Source organism: Trematomus bernacchii, unplaced genomic scaffold (genome assembly GCF_902827165.1).
Source record: "Trematomus bernacchii unplaced genomic scaffold, fTreBer1.1, whole genome shotgun sequence".
Taxonomy (NCBI): Eukaryota; Metazoa; Chordata; class Actinopteri; order Perciformes; family Nototheniidae; genus Trematomus; species Trematomus bernacchii.
The window spans coordinates 906,183-926,437 of record NW_022987767.1 but is presented as its reverse complement, the minus strand read 5'-3'; the positions used below and the strand labels follow the sequence as shown (position 1 = coordinate 926,437).

Genomic DNA, 20,255 nt, shown 5'->3' with positions numbered 1-20,255 from the left:
TGTCCGGGCAAAACACATTTTAGGCTTGTTTTGTTTGTGAAAAGAATCTTGGAAAGGTTTGATGGATCTTTCTTATCACACCACCAGTATGATGAATGATTAAACTTTATAAAATGTGCAACCAATTACATATTTCTAGATATATTTTGGATTAGGTGTATTGTGATTTTTGCATTACTTCTCAACTGAATGCGGTATTACAACAGATAAAGTTAGAACTAGGATAACACTTGACCTTTTTTTGCTATTCCCACTCTGAAAATTGATGTTGTGTCAGCAACTTTTTCCTGAGTTGTAAATCAAGTTGTGCAAAAAGCTATCTTTTACTCAAAAAAGAACAACGGAACATACAAAGTAAGGTTTTTTAGTTACCTTAAATTTAAGCAAGTACAGATTATTTTCCATCACTGGGGAATTTTATGGATTTAAAAGCTTTAAGAAGTGCTTTTATTATAAGTTTAGTATAACATACTTTCCCGTCCTCTCCCACCGAGTCTGAGTGCAGAAGTGAATAAATGAGATCAACAGTAATAAATGAACACATGTGAGGAGAGTTCCTGATGTCTTGAAAAAGGCCCCCAGACAAAGCAACAGGCACACTTAATTGATAGTCAGAAGAATATGTTTAATAAAAATAATTAAACCTCAATTTCCTCTATAGAACTTCATAGAAAGTAATCCAATAAATTACAAATGAATTTAAGACGTGTTTTCCTGCACTACATAAAGAGTTATTTTGAATACACAGACCAAAACTTGCAAATATTACAACTGTCCAATGAAAGAAAAAAAAGACAAAAACTGACCAGAGTGACATTTAGGATATTATCAAGCTTGAAAGCAAAATACAAAACCAACGATGCTAGTTTTGCCATCTCAGTGATTACATGGAACAGAAATACCCCCCCCCTGTACAGCAGTAGTGTGTTCCGTCATTCCTCTTGCATATTGGTCATTTTGTTACTCGTGTTTAACGCAGATTCTACACCTCCTCTTTAGCACTAGCAGTGCTTCGGGAGTCCTTGTACAGTACAACCTAAAAATAAAATAAAACAAGCGAAAAATAAGCAGTCCAATCTTATGTCTACCACTTTTACCCCCCCCCCCCCCTATATGTGTCCTTAATAGGATCCGCACAATCCGGTAACCCATCGCTGTGGGGCAACCAAAAGAAAATGAATCACCTACAGCAGAATAGCAATGGCTGGGTGTTTGCATAAGGGCACTACGAGTTAAAGAAAGCAGAGGTGCAGATTTACAAAATGACAGTGGCGTGTTTAAGATCTTTGCTCAGACATAGAAAAATACTGTACTGTTAGTAATAATATAAAAAAAAGCAAATTGCATTGCAAGCAAAAACCCATGACGAGGTCTATATATATATTTATATATAACAGGCATACAAGGAAATCACTTGAAAGCAACATTAGAAATTAATACAAGTCTTGAGTCGAGGGGCAGCTCGTGGTTTCACCCACTACAGAACGATGCTACAGCAATACTGAAGAGCTAAACAGACTGAGTTAGTCAGAGGGGCTCTGTTGTACCCAGGCAGAACAAAAGCCTCACTTCAGAAATGTTTTTGAAACGTGTGTCTAACAGTCCGCTGTGTAACAGCAGTCCTAGAGCAAGCAGAGAATTTACAAAAAGGTACTTCGGCTTTGAGTGAACTCCAGTGTTTATGTGTATCCTGGTTGAACGTGTGCAGGGACGACGATGGACGAAACAAGCGTGGAGCACAGAGGTGTTTGTCAGACGGGAGGTGAATGCGAGCGTGAGGTACAGGATAAGGGCACTTCTACATCTAGCTGAAGCTCCATTCATCAGCAGAACACAATCCGAGACAAAGTGACAAACACATGAAGAAGCTGCAAACTCCCAGCAACACAAGCTGCTTTTACCGAGCCCTTCCTGAAGCGGACCCGTCTGGCACTAAAGGATAATACTCAATCTTAGCGAGGGACTTTAACTGTTTTGTGCTTGTGCCTTGTATGTTTCCAAAGTACACAGAATCAAAGGTCTGTCCTCCAAATTTCTAAGGTTAGAAGGTCAACGTTTTTTACTGGTCATAGCTTTGCAGGGCCCCCCCTTAATACACAGCATTCAGACTGGAAGTGATGGAAGCAGGAGATACCGGGTGAGGAGTGAAACCACGGAAAACACAGTGGAAGCTCTGAGTAAAAAAACACAGCCTCTGACAAACACGTTCCAGCAGAAACAAGGACATTATGTTCTGTACATGGACAGCAATAACACACACCCATGCACAGTTGCACAGTGAAGTCAGACCATTTTAACAGTTGAGGTAAGATGCAGCCAAATATGCCGGGGTGGTAGTAATAACATCCTGAATTCTTTCAAAAGTAACTAAATGAGGACCTCAGAGGGTCAGAGGGCAGTTTTTGGCACACAGTAAAAGGTTGTTTTCTGTCCCACAGCTTTATTAGACTGACACTTAAGTCATTATTAACATGTGTGTGCAAGTGAGTGTGTACACCTGCTGTCAGAAGCTAAAGTGCGCCTTGGACATGTTTCTCAAATTAAATGTGAAAACTTAAATCTCAATTACGATCCATTTTGACAGATTTAAGCGGATTGAAAACATAATACTTCCATAGATTTCCCCAAAGTGAAGCGCAAAGAGTGAGCTTCAGGTAACTGTTTCCAAAAAGGATGTGGACTAATACAGAAATGAAGTCGACGTGATATGACAGGTGAGTTGTGCACTGGGTGGAACATGGCAGACAGAATCTACAGCTTCAGTGACATTCATTAGCTGCCCAAGTTATTGCTGACATATCCAACGTATGATCTGCAAAGCATAAGTGTCAACGAACCTGTAAAAGTACCGACTATTTACAAGAAAAGTGTTTGTCAAGTCTCGTTCCCCCGGCCCCAAACAATCAAAATATATTAATAGTACAGCTCAACGAGCATGTTGATGTAGTTTCACTTTTTTAATAAAATTAAATCCTGACATAATTACAATAATGCCGTTTTTTTGTTGCAATTGTACATAAGTGTGGTACAGGTTCACAGAGTTCAGAAATCTACTAAAGTCTGACATGCAAAATGTCTCAAAACAAGACTGTACCTTGTGAACAAACACTGACATTTTATTTCAGTTCTTTTTAAGTCAGTTTTACTGTTTTTTTTAAAGGTTTTTGTGGTCTTTTTTACACAACGTTTTTGTTAGTTCTTGTATTTACATGTAAAGAAATCGCAACATAAGTGCTGGAAAATCCATATATATGTGAATATATGTATACATTTCTAGGCGATACATAAATAAATTTATAATTATATTCATAGGATCAGTCCTAATCACTGGAGTCTGAATCATCCGATGAAGAGGAGCTCCCAGACTCTGAGGAAGATGACTCAGCTTTCCCCGAACCGTCAGGACCACTGTTCTCCTTCTGTTCTGCTGAGTCATCTTCTTCTTCATCATCGTCTTCTAATGCCTCGTCATCCTCCTCTGCGTCCCTCTGTGCCGCTAGCCGAGCGATCTCCTGCGAAGAGCCTGCAGGAGGAAGGGGGGGGCCAGAGTTAGAGCTCTGCGGCTGTGTGGGGGGGTTAAGGCCTGGAGTGAGAAGCATCCCTGGGTAAAGCATACTGGAGAGTAACAAGGGGTTGAGAGACAGTGAAGAGGCAGCTGAAGCACTTAGTGGGGCGGAGGAAGAGGAGCTGGAAGTGGAGGAAGGAGTGGAGTTTGAGCCCTCTGTCCTTTCTCCTCTGGGCTCTGAGGCTTTCGAGGCAGACGGTTCTCCTGCTGCGCCGCTTCCCTTTGTCTTCTCCTCGAAGCCTCCTGCGCCGTCCTGAGCCGGCTTCCCCAGCAGGCTGCTCATGCCAATCAGGTTAGGCAATCCGGCCATACCAGAGAGCATCATGGGAAACATGGCGGCTAGGTTGCTGGCGGCCAGGTTGCTGGCGTCGGTCGGCAGCCCCATGAGGCCGGCGGTGAGCTGCAGGCTCTGGAGGCTCTGCAGGTTCTGCTGGAAGGCCTGCAGGCTGCTGAGGTCCAGCCCAGAGAGCAGCCCGTTGGCCAGCAGGGGGTTCAGGCCCATGGCAGCGGGGTTTGGGGCTGAAGCTGCTGCTGCTGCTGCTGCTGCCGCTGCTGCCTTGGCCAGAGGGTTCTTGGGTCGACGTCCACGCCGGCTCACCTCCTCAGGAACGATGGGTCCCGTCAGGATCCTGTCAAACATGCTCTCTGGGAGGTAACCCTGGAGACAATGTGGAGGAAATATATGCAGGGTGAGCAGAGATACACAGCACAGCTAGAGATGATACTTCATTGCAAATCACAGTACGCATATACTGTTGCTAATTTTCCATGTGCATCAAGCTCAAACTAAAGCAGTCTGATACAACAGCCATGCAACCAATCCTACATTCATCACAGTTGTTGAAACTGTAGCCTACCTTCATGCAGATCAAATATAACACCATAAACTACAGCTTCCAGAATAATATTACCATTAAATCACACCTTCTAAAACAGTTTACAAAGTATGTGAAAGGATTTATTACTGGGAAGTTATTGATTTTATTTTTGGCTAAGAGTATCTAATAAAGATGCAACAGTGTATTGGATAACACTGTTCAAACACTTTTCTGACACATCATAGTCCAGTGATAGTTTGGATGAATTTGTTAGTGAGTGACTCACCGACTGTTTGACGACATCAGCCCATTCAGGTGGGACTCCGTACTCGGGGTTCTCCTGAAGGAACCGGCACAGATCCTTCAGAGGAGGAGCAAACGCTCCACCGACCTACAGAATGAAAGATTACAGAAACATGAACAAATGTACAACAGGCAAGATACACATTTTACAATTAGGACAAACATATCACTTATTTTACATCCTTGTTAAAAGGACCAATTAGTAGTAGAATCTGAGCTGTATTGTAGTAATAGGTAAAGGTCAAGAGTGGGTACAATTTGTTTGAGATTGAGGGTGTTCTTAAACCCACACACACACACAAACACACAAACAAACACACACACACACACCTTGCGTGCATTCCTCCTGTTGATGATCTGGACCCTCTCCTCTCCGGTCAGGCTGTTCACATCGATCTTGTTTGGGTTCCTGCAGCGGTGCCTCTTCTGTTTGGGCCGACCGTCCTGGAAGTGGAACTGCATTTGCATCTTATTCACCCCCTGCACATGAGACATGGAGACATTGAGACATTGAGACATGGAGACATTGAGACATGGAGACATGGTCATGTTGACAGCAAATGTCTGACTGAAGTCACCTTTCTGCACAAGCCAACTATGAGTGTACTTGTTTTTAAATCTGTTGGAAACCACATATCTGAAAGCCATGTTCTGAACAGCATATGTGTTCCTCTAAATCCATTAACAAAAATGGTATATCTTATGATTTCAAGAGTTTCTCCTTGTGTTTTTGTTACATTGTGTATTGAATAGATACTCTATAGATATACATATTTCTACTGTTGATATGTATACATTTACAGTTTATCTTCTATTATGTGCTATGCCTTGGTAACATGCTGCTGTAAAAAACATTTCCCAATATGGGATCAATAAAGTGAATCTAATCTAAAAAGTCTACAGACCCAGCTCACAGGGACATGTTATGTTACATAAGTAATGAACTCACAGGGATGTAGGCTCCTGTGTCTGCCACAAAGCCAGGGTGCTCCATCAGCCACTGTTCCAGATCTTTCCTCCGGGGGGCGTCCTCCCCTGCCAGCCGAGTGCCGTCTTTGAGGTTGATGACGGGCACCCGGCTGTCAGTGTCTGCGGGCGCCTGACTGGAGCTCTGGCTGTAGCCCGGCACCGGGGCCACAGCCATGGCCACCTGACCAATACCCCCCCCACCCTGGAGGCACCTGGATAAACAAGAGCACAACACAGTGTTTGTAAAGCACACACAAACAATACCATGATTAAACCATAAGCAACTGTAACCAGTGACCCAAAGCAAGCATACACTGATGTTTAGACTGATTTTAGTAGTAACGGTTAGACTCGTTGAATTTTTAGGATATTCAGTTAGTGATATGTGTTTTGTAGCTTGTAAATGTTTACGTATAATTATTAATATAATATTTTTAAATGGTTTCTTTACAGTCTCTGTGCCCCTCTTCTCAAGCTTTAGATCAAACACATCTCCTTTCTTATGATTGTTCTTGTATTTTTTAACAGATTGAGCGTTGTGGTGCCGTACAAGCTGCTAAGACTGGCTGCTTACCTGATCAGGAACAGCAGGGGCTCTGTTCCTGTTCATGAAGAGCAGGTCCATCCCCTCCACGTTCTTCCTCCTCCCTCTCCGCCTCTTCACCACTGGCTGGCCGTCCAGTGCTCCGTTCAGCCTCATCTGAGCAGGGAGACCTGGAGGAACTGCAGGAGAAGAAGCGTGTTAGCTGTAGGCCTCTTTGAAGTAATGAAGCTTCGAGGTGTAATTGGAAATTGTAGACACACATTCAGAATTCAATAAACAGCTTTTTACTGTACTGTATTTTTTTATGAAACATTCAGATGGTTTATTTCAGACTAAACAATTACAATTGCTTTGTAAATAGTTGTTTAAACAAATCCGGTAGGCCTACAGAAGATGGCTTATGTCTTTGCAGTCTTCACTAACTAAAACTATACTCTGCTGCCATCTAGTGGTGTTACAAGGAAAGTAAAGGAATACATGCCTCGACACAGTCTGTATGCTCAGGTCTTATTTTGTTTTCTGTATTTTGAATAAACCCACCGCTCTGGAAGCTGCACTGAGGCTTGGTGATGTCGGCCAGGCCGGTGTCCGAGGCGCTCTGCAGCTCCTGAAGGCGGGCCAGGTACTGCTGCTGCGCCTGGGGCCCCTCCTCCGACTCCAGGGGCCGCTTCAGAGGTAGACCTTGTTTCTGGAAGGTCAACTTCAGACCTCCCTCCTGCTGAACACACAGACAAGAACATGTGTTGGATACGTCTAGGAAGATTTATAGTGACTGGGAAAACAAAGTGAGCGATATACAAGGAGGGATTCTAGCTTATTATTTGTATTTGTATTAAACTTGGACTGTTTACGGAGTTCTCTGTCTGTATGTCCAGTCATTTCAGGGTCCTTGTATCAAACTCAATAGTTGTGTTACATTTCCATTTCCATGTATGTGATTAATCATGTAATTGATAAGAATTTCTTACAAAAAAGCAAATGTTTGTCAGGTATTTTCTTGTTAGTAGTATTGACACACGCGGGGCAGTGGGTAAAGTCTATTCATAGTTTGTACTGTAGTGGGAAGCCATGCCAAACTGATAGCTGCTGTCAGCATTTACACATTTTCAAGGTAACAAGCAGCAGGGTCTGAGGGTCTGTGTAAAAATGTGGGAAAAAAAGACCCCGATCAAAAAGCAGCACACAAGCAAGGAGTAAGTGGAAGCATGTCAGGCCTGCAGAGTTAACAGCCGCGTTGCCTGGAAGCATATTAGAGCACACCCACAGCCACGGCCTCCATTTCAATGAGATTATAAGCAAGACTCCTCCAGTCTAAAGAGGCTTCAAACTCAACCCTTGTTATATTCTCATGACTGACTGATTTGTGCTCATGTAATCACAGCCCCAGAGCCCAATTCAAATTGAGTGTGTGGGAAAAGAAAGGAAGGCTGCTATTAAATTAATCTCTCCTCCTGCCAGGCAGTAAAAACCACTAATCATACCCAAAGGAAAGAAGGAAGAAAAACCCAGAGAAACATGCTGAACGCGGCAGCTAGCGCCGGTCATGGCAGCGTTGGGGTCCTACGGTTAGGCGAAGCGAGGGAGGTGGAGAGGAAGGGCGAAATCAACATACATCGTTGAGTTTTACTGAGAACTCCTTGTTTTCTGCAACATGCTTGGTCACCTTTGACCCCTGTGGAGAAGCGGAGGGGTCCTCGCACAGACTGTTGGCATTGTCCAGCAGCTTGGTTGTGTAGAAGGAGGCCACGGCACCGGGCTCGTACACCCGACGTGTTCCCGGCCACTTGCCTTTCAGCACCGCCTGGCAGATGCTGTCCAGGCGGTTGATGATCACACGATCCTAAATAAACAACATTAGCACGTTAACAGTCTTGCATCAGTTCTGATTTCCCTCCTCACCAGGGTAATCGCTTCCATTAGTTCTCATTTCACTTAATACCTTTAAAAGCTTCTCTTGAGAACTGGACTTAAACTCGCACTGTACATTTCACATTTATATTCAATTTAATATTGAATAATCAATTTCTTGCACAATAATATCCTGCATTATATTTGTTACTGGAAATATGTCCACAATGTATATTTTCCACATGTATATATATATCTTTTTTTTACTTCTCAATGCTATTTTATTTATATTTCAAAAATCTTAATTTCTCTTATGTACATTGTCTTGTTTTTTATGCTGCTGCAACGCAAAAAAATCCCATTTCCCATCTGTCTATCTACCCATCTGTCTATCTACCCATCTGTCTATCTATCTATCTATCTACCCATCTGTCTATCTGTCTATCTATCTATCTATCTATCTATCCATCTGTCTATCTATCTATCTATCTACCCGTCTGTCTATCCATCCATCCATCCATCCATCTGTCTATCTATCTATCCATCCATCCATCCATCCGTCTATCCATCCATCTATCTGTCTATCCATCCATCCATCCATCCATCCATCTATCTATCCATCCATCTATCTGTCTATCCATCCATCCATCCATCCATCCATCCATCCATCCATCCATCCATCCATCCATCCATCCATCCATCCATCCATCCATCTGTCTGTCTATCCATCCATCCATCCATCCATCCATCCATCTATCTGTCTATCTATCCATCCATCCATCCATCTATCTGTCTATCCATCCATCTATCTGTCTATCTATCCATCCATCCATCCATCCATCCATCTATCTGTCTATCCATCCATCTATCTGTCTATCCATCCATCCATCTATCTATCTATCTGTCTGTCTATCCATCCATCCATCCATCCATCCATCCATCTATCCATCCATCCATCCATCCATCCATCCATCTATCTATCTATCTATCCATCCATCTATCTGTCTATCCATCCATCCATCCATCTATCTATCTGTCTGTCTATCCATCCATCCATCCATCCATCCATCCATCCATCCATCTATCTATCTATCTATCTATCCATCCATCCATCCATCTATCCATCCATCCATCCATCCATCTATCTATCTATCTAATACTTGATCTGATGCTTTGTTGGCCATGCAGTGTTGTTATGCATTAGTAACTGGATTGCAGGTGTTCACCTTTGGCCAGTAGGATGCAGCGAGCATGTACCCTCCTCCCTGGAAGGGATGTGAGGAGTTGTTGGTGATGCCGTTCTCAGCCGTGTGAGGTTCCTGGGTTTCATCCTGCGTCATGGTCAGAGACGCCACGCTGTCCTCGTCAAAGCCCTTCACCATTGCTGCTGCAGGCACTGAGAACACAGGACACAGAGACAGATGTTAGGAACACACCGGAAGCTTTTAAGCATGCAAACTGCCCTCCGTTGCTAATGGGCCAAATGAAAGCAGGACAGCAGAAACAAACCATGATTAAGTCTGTTTCATTTGAAAAGTCTAGCAGATCAGTCATTTAGTGAAATATGTATTTTCTCCAAACCAAATATTAATAGTACAGTTTTTTTCCACCTACACTTTTGAATTTTTTTAGTTTACTAACCTTTCTTCTTCCCTTCCTCTCCCTCACTGTTGCTGCCATCGGAAGAAGACGAGGAGGAAGACGATGATGACGAGGAACCAGAGGAGCAAGACGACGAAGAGGACGAGGAGCTGGACCCGGAATGTGATGAGGAAGAAGAGGAGGATGAGGAGGTGGAAGAGGAGCGCGACGAAGAGCTGGAGGAGGAGCCGCCTGAGTCGGACTCAGAGCCCCTCTTGGCCTCCCTGCGGCGCCTCTTGGCCTTCTTGGGTTTCCTCTCGGAGGAGTTGGGGGTGATGGGCTTGGTGCACGCTGCAACCAACTGCATCTCGCCACCAATCATCTCAAACAGCGGCTTCTCCTCCAGACCCGTGGGAGTCGCTGGTGCTCGAGTTGGGCTCCATCTCTCCGCCTGCTTCTCCCTGCCCTCCTCCCTGCCCACCTCCCTGCCCTCCTTCCCTGCCCTCCTCCCTGCCCTCCTCCCTGCCCTCCTCCCCCTCTGAGGCCGGCTCCACTTTGGGTACGACCCCACCGAGCTCTGCGTCTGTGTGGGTCGGAGGAGGCAGCGGAGAGCCCGTCAACATGGAGCTGCTGGGCTGGCACTGAGGGTGTAGGAGAGGGGTGGGTGTGTGTGAATGCTGCTGAGCGGTCTTTGTTTGGCTGTAGTTGCGCTGTGCCGCCATGAAGCTGAGCTCGGGGTCCCTCAGGATGTGGTAATCTGTGCGGCTGACTCCGTGCTTGGCGGCCCCGATGAGCAGGTCTCGGTCGTGGGTTCCTGCCTCCCACCAGACGGGCAGGTCGGAGCTCATCTGGCACAACAGCAGGCGCTCGTAGAACAGCTCGTGGCGAAGGACTTGTTCCCTCACCTGGCGAAGCAGCTCCACCCTGTAAAGCGTTCGAGACGCTCGCTCCTCTGTGATGGGCTGGATGTTCAGGGACGGCTCCACCGCAGCGTCTGGAACAAAAGACGGAGGAGCAGGTGTGAGTGTGTGAGAGGAAAGGAAGGCTGCTCTACAGGTACAACCCACCGACCTGTTTGAGTTTAAACATCACACTGTTTGTCTTCCAGCAAATGATTAACCTTATCAGCCCCTCTGCTTGAGTGCTGCTGAGCCAGCTTGTTAATAAGATGCTGCCGACCCCTCTCCAGAATTAAATCATTTACAGCCGGCGTGTGGGTCATACAGTATAAGTCACTCAGAGCATGGTACATTAGGTAGAAATACATAATATACCCTAATATGGCATTTCCACAGCCACCATATGTTCAATACAGACACATAAGGCAATATCATTACTTATCCAATGTTCAAAATAGGTAAATCATTAGTTTTTAAATATACTTTGAGAAGTGGGCCAAGCATTATTTCATGGATACAGTGTGGGGCTGCAATAAATAACAATAAGGGCTGCAACAACATTAATAATTCACTTTTAAATACATTATTTTTTTATAATCCATTAAGCCATTCGTCACTTCAGTTTCCTACAGGTGATGCCTTTAAATGTCTTGTTTTCTAAAACCCAAATATGTTCAGTTTAGTGTGATATAAAACAGAGGGAAACAGGAAATCTTGATGCATCGCTAACCAAAATAGTTGACAATTATTTGTTGTCAATCGACAAATTGACAGGTCACAGTAACTGATCTTCTGTAGGGATTTTAAAAACGAAATGTGGATGCGGTGGTCCAAATGTCCAGACTAACAGTTTGTCTGTGTGTGTAGATGTGTGAATAATCAAAAGGACCCCTCACCTCCCTCTTTGGGTGGCAGGCGGCACACCCTCCGGCACATGGCGGCAAAAGCACACAGGTATTTCTGCAGGCTCTCGTCGGTCTTCTTGTGCAGCCGAGCCATGGCTCTGAACTTGTTCCAGTCAAACCGGCCGAGGCTCGGGTCGAAAACGACTCCAAAAGTAGAGACCACACGGTAGAAGTCAGCCTCTTCTCGCCTCGTCCATCTGGGGAGAAAGACACGTACCCGGTGATGACACTTTTCCTACAAAATGAAGTCATATCTCAATGAAACATCGTCCCACAGAGGGTGAGCTTGTGCTGTTTCTGTTGACTTAATTGCGGCGGCTATATTCCCATTGAATACGGCCGCTCTGAGGCTAAACTTCGCTCATTGATGTGACGCGTATAAATAATAAAGTCTGTACTGAACTCAACATTTTAAGGATATTTAATATTGTAAACCAAAACAATAAACAAACAGAATCATACGGTCAACAAAGTGATCAGAGCTAAGCTCACCCCCATTGTCATGCTGCTCAACCTCTACATACACCAGGTACCCTAAATACCATTAACTACACCCATGTGACAATCACCGGAAACAACCCATTAATAGTGTGTGTGGTGTAAACAAATAATGAAGGTAATATAACTATAAACACAGGCGACCACAGCATTTTGGCTCCTACACTGACCTTTGTTGCCGTTCAATCTTAGCGACCATCTTGGGGTTGAGGGTGTCGTTGAGTGTGGGGGGCAGTGGGCAGAGGGGAGCGGACAGCATCATGGAGGAGGGAGACGGAGTCTGCGTCTGGTGGATCTGGAGGATCTGCCGGCTCTTGGTGAAGCGCTGAGAGGCTGTGATCAGCCGCCTCAGCCTGGCAGTCAGCACTGAGGGGGAAGGCCAGTAGGAAGTCTGACTTCCAGTCACTGGAACTGCATCTGATCAGAGAAACAGAAAGTACAATTCACTTTTAAATCCCCCAAATTCAAATCATTTTATTTTACAATTGTCATTCAAGTCTTTCCAGGACATTACTAGGACTTACATGTACATCTTCATTGGTAATATTAAGTTTGATATCACATAAACACGAGACTACCACTACCTAAGACTGTGACAACACTGAAATAACACTGTGCATTATATACTTTCACAATTTAATAATATTAATACTGGCTGCTAGTTCATCTTTTTTTACATTTTCACTAACTCTAACTCGGCAACCAATTTCTATACCTTGCATCTGTACTTATTTTATTAAAATAAAGACATGTTTTTCTATTCCTAATGTTATTCTACTCAGTTTATTTGCCTTTTATCTGCACCGCCCCTATGGTGGAACAATGTAAATGTACCTGCTATTGTACAAATAAAGGATTTCTGATTCTGCCCTTAAATTAAGACTTTTAAATTTGCCGCTGCCTTTATTAAAATAATCAATTTATATCTTGTCATTTTTGTTCAAGTATGTTATACAAGTCTTATTATACTTTAGCTTGTTTTAATTTGTATTTTTTCAGCATTTTAATGACTCTTTTTAAATTGAATTGTAATTTTGAAATGATTTTTTCGCACTATGTCCGAATACTTTAAATATTTGTATTGTAAAGCACGTGGAGCACTTAGCAGTTGAATTGCTTCGTTGTAGAAATGTGCTATATAAATAAACTTGCCTAACTTTACATTTCACAACTTTCCCAGATTTCCCCCGCTTGTGGAAAGCCTGTTTTTATTTTCATCACAGCAAAGATAATCCACTGTGGATTACAAGCATCTAATACTCACCTCCGGCATTGTCAACGACAACGAGATCTCCAGGAGAAGAGGCGTCATCCTGCGTGAGAGGACAGAGTGTGACTACAGAACACATACGTAAGCAAGGAACATAAGGTTACCAAACTGATGGGTTTTACAATTAATCAAATCCAAGCTCAAATACACAGCGGTCAAAGTCATAGAGGACCAGCATGCAGCTGTGGGTCACGTGGCCTTACCTCCATATCGTCCTTCAGCAGGGCGGGGGCAGGCTTGTACTCTGGGTCATCCACATCCCTACAACACACACACACACACACACACACACACACACACACACACACACACACACACACACACACACACACACACACACACACACACACACACACACACACACACACACACACAACACACACACACACACACACACACACACACACACACACACACACACACACACACACACACACACACACACACACACCACACACACACCACACACACACACACACACACCACACACACACACACACACACACACACACACCACACACACACACACACACACACACACACACACACACACACACACACACACACACACACACACACACACACACACACACACACACAGTCATTTTTACAGCTGACACACTCTTTTAAAAAATATCTAAAAGACATGCACATTAAAGTCAAGTCCACATAATGTTTGTACGAACCCGTCCATGAAGTCGTTGCCTCTCTGTTCGGCAGCGATGGCCTTATCATCCGGACGTCCCACGCGCTCTAGGTAACACAGAGTGGGGTCCGCACGCAGAGTGTTGTACTTCTCATAACCTGGGAGAGCACAGGAGGAAAAGCAAATAACTGAGTCAGCAAAGTATAATGGATCATTTTAAAGTTTAAAGCACATGTTTCTTATTTGGATAACCCTAAATATTTAAATAAAACAACACATAGTAAGAGCTGAGGTTTCTCACCATGCTTATAGACACCCAGCAGCAGACACTTGTCAGCGATGGCGTCCCACCACAAGGCCGGCAGCTCCGAGTGGTCAGGGTCTGGCACCCAGATCTTTATATCACTACAGAGTAGGAGGAGGAAGAGATTTAAAGAGTCATCATTTGGTGGAATCTTTACTGATTTAATCCAATGATCGTCTTTTTGTTATGCTTCCATTTGCTTTAATAATTTGCTATTAAATACACACATGTTTATCTGTTCATGAGGCCAAACACAATACTCTCCATGAAGGGGTTTTATTGTGAAACACCAAAAGGCAGCTTCCTTTAACTTTCTTTGGGGATTTCTTATTTAAAAGCAGCTTGATCAACCATTTTAAACAGTGCTGTATAATAGAAGAACTGCCTGTCTTTCACCAGCAGGTGGAGCTCTACAACCTTCTTATTCATGTGGTTTCATCAGATGATTCTCCCTTCAACAGGTTGATACCATATGCTAATGACCACACTCCACTCAAGGAGAAAAATCTATGAGGCAGTTAATTCACCTCGGTACGGAAACTCTGCCCGGGTGTGTAGTGTCGGATTACATCTGCTAAATCAATCTGACCTAAAGCATGTAATCAGCTGTTATATAATGTGAGCTGATCTGGGACTAGGCAAAGTGTTAGTTACCATCTATTGCATTATGTTTTTCAAGAGTGTTAAGCAGTTTGAAGTTGTAGAAAAAAAGCTAACAATGATAACAGTGAGTGTATGTAGAGTGATGTCCGCTCACCTGGAGTCCACGCCGTCTAAAACCCTCTGGGCCTGGCTTCCTATCACCTCCTGTTTCAGGTAGTAGAGCATTCTGACCCTGAGCAGCACCCTGCACACAGAAAACCCAGTGGTCACAACAAAGCAGGCACAAACGCTGAGCGAGCAGAACCAACACACACACAGCGACCTGTTACACACAATGCAAATTAGTCAAATGTGTGACAATTCAGCTGGAATCCGAAAAATTGTTCTGTGTAGTCATGTCGTTTCACACAAACTACAGCATTCTTGCAAATAAGGATGTCTGAGTTTAGGATTTTCTTTGTGTGTACAGCTTTAAATCCTTAGAGCAGATACTCATATTTAATTAATGTGGTGTTTTGTATTTTAACTGAGGATGATGTATAGACCACACAGAGAGTGGGCGGCTCCACAGAAAAGCTCCGAGGACCCGATTGAACAGACAGCCGTCTCTCTCTCTCCAGTCGTCATGTGGTCGTGCTCTGGCAGCAGATGAAGGTTGGGAAGTGGAGGATGACAAGGTAGCGAGAGGCTGACTCACCGGGGAGACATTAGCTCCGTGATGCATGATCACACATCACAGGCGGCAGGCTTTGAAACGAAGACACAGTGAAGTGGTGGGAGCTGTGGTGTGCCAGGCCGTAACGTCTTTTGCTTAATGTACAAAGCCTGCCGTGTAATCATTTTGTCTAAACGCAGAATGATTTTTCAATTCCGTCGTGTAATGCTGGCTGTTGGCAAAATGTGGAGGTTTTCAGGATTCCTGGCATTGGAGCGAGACTCTCTGTGGGGCATTGATATAACTGGAGTTATTATCTGTCCTACAATTACTCTTAACAGAATGGTTACATCTCAGAGGAGATACAGTATTCTCTGATTGTGCCAAATGAGTGGGGAAATTCAGGAAAATTGGCACATCTAGCTTTCCTGAATCAAGCCCCTACCACACCACAATTACAAATTGTTAATCAAGCCAGAGTAGATAAGGACAATTATAAATGTTCCCCATTAGTAGCACACCAGTGGAGCAGCACAACTGTCTAGCACCTGTTGCCAAACCTCTGATATCTCAAAAGGTGAATATATAATTAAGAAGAATATGATCTAGAAGACTGAAAAACAACTCTCTTTCCAGAATTCTTTTTTCTTTATTATCTTCCAGAAGGTGTTGTGGTTTATTCTCTACATACGATCCACAAAATGTATCAGACAGGTGACCAACTTATGTATGTAGTCGATGAGGTCAAAACTAAGAAAATCCTCTCTCAAGACAAACAAACGTTCCTTTCAAACACAAATTTACTCAAACCTGCTGTCATTTAGTGGAAAAAACAAAGTTCAAAGTGAAATCATAATATTTGTTGCAGCACTTTGACTGTCATTCACACCAGGTCATAGATTCCCATCTACCTCACACCTTCTGTAATATCAACCCTGCTCAGACACTGTGTGTGTGTGTGTGTGTGTGTGTGTGTGTGTGTGTGTGTGTGTGTGTGTGTGTGTGTGTGTGTGTGTGTGTGTGTGTGTGTGTGTGTGTGTGTGTGTGTGTGTGTGTGTGTGTGTGTGTGTGTGTGTGTGTGTGTGTGTGTGTGTGTGTGTGTGTGTGTGTGTGTGTGTGATGGATGTCTGTGGTGACCAGTCTGGACTTGTAGCTCTGGTAAATCAAAGTGTTGAACTTCCTCCTCCTCCACCCTCCAGTGTGGAGCCGCTCAGGAGCAGCTGCTGCTTCCTCTGCCTGTCAGCACAGCCCTTCATCACTCTGATCCCAGTCTTTGTTACTCACTGTGTGTGTGTGTGTCTTTGTTACTCACTGTGTGTGTGTGTGCGTGTGCGTGTGCGTGTGCGTGTGCGTGTGTGTGTGTGTGATGTGGTCCCTTCAGAGAGGCTGCTGAGGATCTCAGTCATACCACTGTCTTTCTGAAGCGAGTAAGCCCAAGAATGCATGACATGATGTGAGGCATGAGAATAATCCCACATAGTCTGTTCACAGAAAACCAGCGTAACGGCGAGACGCTGAGTCACAGATGTGATTCCAAATCAAAGCACATGAGATCTTAATGTGCCTTATCCAGACTGTGTCCTCCAATCCAAAACCACCAGACTTAGGGACAGTTTTATCCAACAGGCTGTAAGACTGTTAAACTCCTGAGCTCTGTGAAGTGTCATCGTTCACACAATGTATGTTCATAATTAACTGTTCATCTGACATCAGTTAATAGTCCTTATTTGTATATATTATTACAGTATAACATAATTAATTTACTAGACAGTACTTAGTTTTACATTTTGTTTCTTCTTGTGATTTTTTACATGTTGATATATTCCTTTATCCAGCAACTTATTTAAATAATTTCACTATTTTATTGCAGGTTTTATTGTTTGAGGAGCACGAGACCCAAAATGTCCAATGCCAAACTACACTGAAGCTATTTTGTGTGTCACGAATAAAGCTTTTGAGTCTTTGAATGTCAAAAGCACATTTTGACATCTTAAATACACTAACACGTACAGGATATGTGATATTTATACAGTAAAAACTACACACACTGATTGAAGAACAAGAAATGTATAATATGATGATTAGATTTTCTGACACGCTTGTCTTTGAAAACTTCTGGAAACTATCTGCATCATTGCATTCCCACTAGTTCCTAAAGGGTCCCTTCCTGTGTAGGAGTCATTTACATTTACGGTCCTGTTAAGGAGGCTAGTGACCCCCCAACCCCCCCCTCTCACCCCCACCAGCCACATTCCAGGTCCTCAAAGTAAAGAAAACGCACAAGTCAGCAAACCCTGCTGACTGTGTCCCAGTTTGCCTGGCGTGTCACATATCAGACAATCCCTGGATTCAGCACAACTGGGCAGGGGAACAATGGAGAACTTTCTATGGACGCTGCAGCGCTCTGCGGACACAAGCCCCCCTTTTAAAAAGGAGCAGCCATCTACTAGGCTTTATATCTCAGCGGCCTATGTTTTGATAGCAGCCATCTCTTTTCCCCTGTAAATAAGAGAGATCTATGACGGCCATTAGCACGGCTGAAGTGTCATTAAGCTTCGCATCAGTCAGCTGGTCGCGATGTGATGCACGTCCGTTAATTAATCAGTCGACTGTCGGCTCCAATAGACGTTTTAATGCCTCATAATTACTGTGGCTTGGAGGTGCCACAGTTAACATTTGAGCCATGTACAAATTGTATCTTCAAACACTTCAGGCTTTTTATTCTACTAAAATGAAACTGATACAATATGTGCTGGATGAGAATAATGACCCGTTGCCAGTTGCTATAATAGCATAAAGGTTTAAAAACAGACACAGAGACACACACTCCCACAAGAGATAAATCAAACCAACCATAGACTATTAGTCACCATGTGCACTGTGAGCAGGTTAAATGCACTTATATATCATATTTAAAGTGTGTCTCTGACATAAGAACACTATTTTATAAAGTCAAGAGTATTTATATTTTGTACAGACTAGAATATTATATATTTTGGTTGTTGTCATATACAGTTGGCACAATCTAATTTGGTGCCATACTTGATGTAAACTGAACTGTTAAGTGTCAGCTTCCAACATTTAATTATCTCTTTATATTGTGTTTTTATTAAACATGTCATCTGAGTTTTCTAATTGTAACTGTATTGTAATGTTATATTTGAACTGTACTATGTATTATTTGATTGACCTGTATTTAAATCATGTTTCATCATTGTTTGTGTGATAGAGATGATGCAATGTGTTTAGTGTTTGCTGATTGTTATGTACCTACCTGAGGACTGCAGATGGACATTAGCTATTAGCTCAAATAGCTTGTAGCTAATCTCTTTTCTGAGATGAATGTATTTGTATGCATGGTCCTCTTTGAAATAAATACATAATATAATATAATATGAAAATACATTAACCTCAAAAAGAGACAAAATGATTTATGTCAGATGTAGCTATTACAGTGTTTTATCTAAAGTCCCTGAAGAGGTACACACATACTTCATACCTTGTTCAAGGAATAAACCAGCAATTTTTTTTAGTCCAACTGTAATATTAGAAGTCATTTTAACCAAAGAAAATAGGGTCAAAATGTGGTCAAGTGTTTTTCTTGTACAATGTAAGGTGTATTGAGGAAGGCCCGTACTTGTTGCAGTGGTGTTTGAGGTGTTTCTTGTAGCCGTCGTCCTGCAGCATGTGCTCTGGGTTGTGTTTCCTGAGCCACTCGGCTTTGTGGATGTCAAAAGAGCTGGACTGGATCTTCATCTTCTTCCCCTTCCTGCCCCGCGGGACTGGAGCAGACAGACCTAGTGGAACAAGAAGGAGGCATTTCCTTAATCCCACTTAGTATAATCTCTCTATGTTCCACTATCTTTTGTGATGGTAGGGAAGGTTTCACTCCTTTCTCCTTTCACTTTATCACTCACAACCTCAGAGCACATTAAAACAACTGTGAACATTCATGAACACACCTCCGCCCCTCAGAGACTGCAACCACTACTATTAATCGAAATACACTACACTTATACAGTTTGGTACATTTAACGTTTCTAGACTGTAAGTGTAAATATGCACATTGACATTTAATTGTATCTCGTTGCTGTCATCGCTACTACCTCTGCTTTTGCCACTCTTATTTATTTGTGTCTATTTTCTACTGCTGTGAGAGTTGCCAAAGAAATTGTACTTTGTATGATGACAATAAAGATATATTCGATTCTATATTCTTAATGTTGTCTGGAAGTCCTCCTGAGACTCACCCAGGTGGTTCTGCAGCTCCTTGGTTTGTCCGTCCTCAGAAGGAGCGATCAGGTCCCACATGAAGCTTTTGATTTTGTCATCTCCACGGTAATGGACCAGGCAGTAAGACAGCAGGGCCCTGCAGATGGACTCCACATCCCTCTCCGTCAGCTGCTTCTTAAAACGACCGTGGGTCAGAATATCTTTCCAACGACCCCACCTGAAGTCAAAGACAAAAGCTAAATGTAAGAAATGTGGGCTCAGATTGAAATGAACCACTTTGTAAAGCTTTGCTACATAAGGATATTAATGAGAAACATGTACTGTACATAGCAGCATTTTGCATCTGCCTGTCTGTCTGTCTGTCTAACTATCCATCCATCCATCCATCCATCTATCCATCCATCCATCTATCTATCTATCCATCCATCCATCTATATATCCATCTATCCATCCATCCATCTATCTATCTATCCATCCATCCATCCATCTATATATCCATCTATCCATCCATCCATCCATCTATATATCCATCCATCCATCTATATATCCATCTATCTATCTATCTATCTATCTATCCACCCATCCATCTATATATCCATCCATCCATCTATCTA

The 20,255-nt window shown here is 43.1% G+C and overlaps 1 protein-coding gene across 1 annotated transcript in view; it reads right to left on the bottom strand.

The window, feature by feature from the left end:
- Positions 1-604: 604 nt before the first annotated feature.
- chd9 (chromodomain helicase DNA binding protein 9) overlaps positions 605-20,255 on the bottom strand; it is an 82,839-nt gene continuing 63,188 nt past the window's right edge. The window contains 20 exon segments of the mRNA XM_034148427.1: positions 605-4,223; positions 4,670-4,774; positions 5,017-5,166; positions 5,636-5,851; positions 5,853-5,867; positions 6,230-6,378; positions 6,740-6,917; positions 7,812-8,039; positions 9,274-9,443; positions 9,689-10,107; positions 10,157-10,622; positions 11,424-11,629; positions 12,101-12,347; positions 13,195-13,243; positions 13,404-13,461; positions 13,887-14,004; positions 14,148-14,251; positions 14,908-14,997; positions 19,046-19,205; positions 19,659-19,858. Of these exon segments, the coding sequence (XP_034004318.1) occupies positions 3,321-4,223; positions 4,670-4,774; positions 5,017-5,166; positions 5,636-5,851; positions 5,853-5,867; positions 6,230-6,378; positions 6,740-6,917; positions 7,812-8,039; positions 9,274-9,443; positions 9,689-10,107; positions 10,157-10,622; positions 11,424-11,629; positions 12,101-12,347; positions 13,195-13,243; positions 13,404-13,461; positions 13,887-14,004; positions 14,148-14,251; positions 14,908-14,997; positions 19,046-19,205; positions 19,659-19,858 (4,231 nt within the window). The 3' untranslated portion in view covers positions 605-3,320.